This window comes from Petaurus breviceps, unplaced genomic scaffold, assembly GCF_028583685.1.
Source record: "Petaurus breviceps papuanus isolate PSGF00001 unplaced genomic scaffold, PetGlider_PUasm1.0 208, whole genome shotgun sequence".
Lineage (NCBI taxonomy): Eukaryota > Metazoa > Chordata > Mammalia > Diprotodontia > Petauridae > Petaurus > Petaurus breviceps.
In genome coordinates this window covers 9346152-9347017 of record NW_027185852.1, presented here as the reverse complement: position 1 = coordinate 9347017, position 866 = coordinate 9346152, and the positions used below count along the sequence as shown (strand labels likewise).

General features: G+C 47.9%; 1 protein-coding gene across 1 annotated transcript in view; it reads left to right on the top strand.

The window, feature by feature from the left end:
* The window catches only part of LOC138165259 (3',5'-cyclic-AMP phosphodiesterase 4B), a 533960-nt gene that overhangs the window by 383290 nt on the left and 149804 nt on the right, over positions 1-866 (top strand). The window contains exon 6 of the mRNA XM_069093395.1: positions 80-129. Within this exon, the coding sequence (XP_068949496.1) occupies positions 80-129 (50 nt within the window). The remainder of the gene's footprint in view (positions 1-79; positions 130-866) is intronic.

The window sequence follows — 866 nt, the reverse complement described above, 5'->3', positions numbered from 1 at the left end:
TCTCTCTCTCTCTCTCTCTGTCTCTCTGTCTCTCTGTCTCCCTCTCCTTCTCCCTCTTTGTCTCTCTCTCTTCCCACAGGAGGTCTCCAGCTGCTACCCAGCCTCCTGTCTCCAGAGTTAATCTCCAAGGTAGGATGCACTACTCAGACTTGGTGAAGTTTTATACATGTGGTCCCTTTGTTCAGAATCTGTATAAATGCAAAACTTTTGTCTGTAAACCTGAATTTATCATCCAAAATATGCCCCCTGTTGATTGTTTCCAAAAGTAGAAGGTGCTTGCTCTCTATTTTTTTTCCTTTGTAAAATCAAGTCCAAGGAGTTGCAGGAGGGCTTGCCAATTGGCGTGTTCTGACCTGTCAGAAATGGATGGATTTGCAGTAAGAATTCTCAGAACAAGGGGGGTGAGGCACAGCTGCATTTGTTTCAGACCCTGACCTCAGCTGGCTGGGCCCAGATGAACTCTTGACTCCATGGGTCCCCTTGTAGGGTGGGATCTGGCCTGTAGGGTCCCAGCTCCCTAGGTGCTGCCCCATCTGTTAGCTCCCCTTTGCCTAGATCCAGCCCATGGACTATCAACTACCACCCAGATCCACCTCCTCCCAGGTGTGGAGTCAAAGTCTCTCTCTGGGTGATGGATCATCTCTCTTGGAGAGGGTCCAATTTGTCTACAATGGTATCTCTGCCCCCTTCTCCTTCCCTTGCCCATGACCCTCCGTGAAGTGTCTTTTCAAAGTAAAATGGAACCTGGGGGATGTGAGCTGTTGCAAAGCAGGGCTTTTCACATTTGCATTGTCTAGTGCTTAACACAACACTTGACATACAGTAGGTGCTACATAATGAAAGGATAGTAATTGGTACCATTGGAA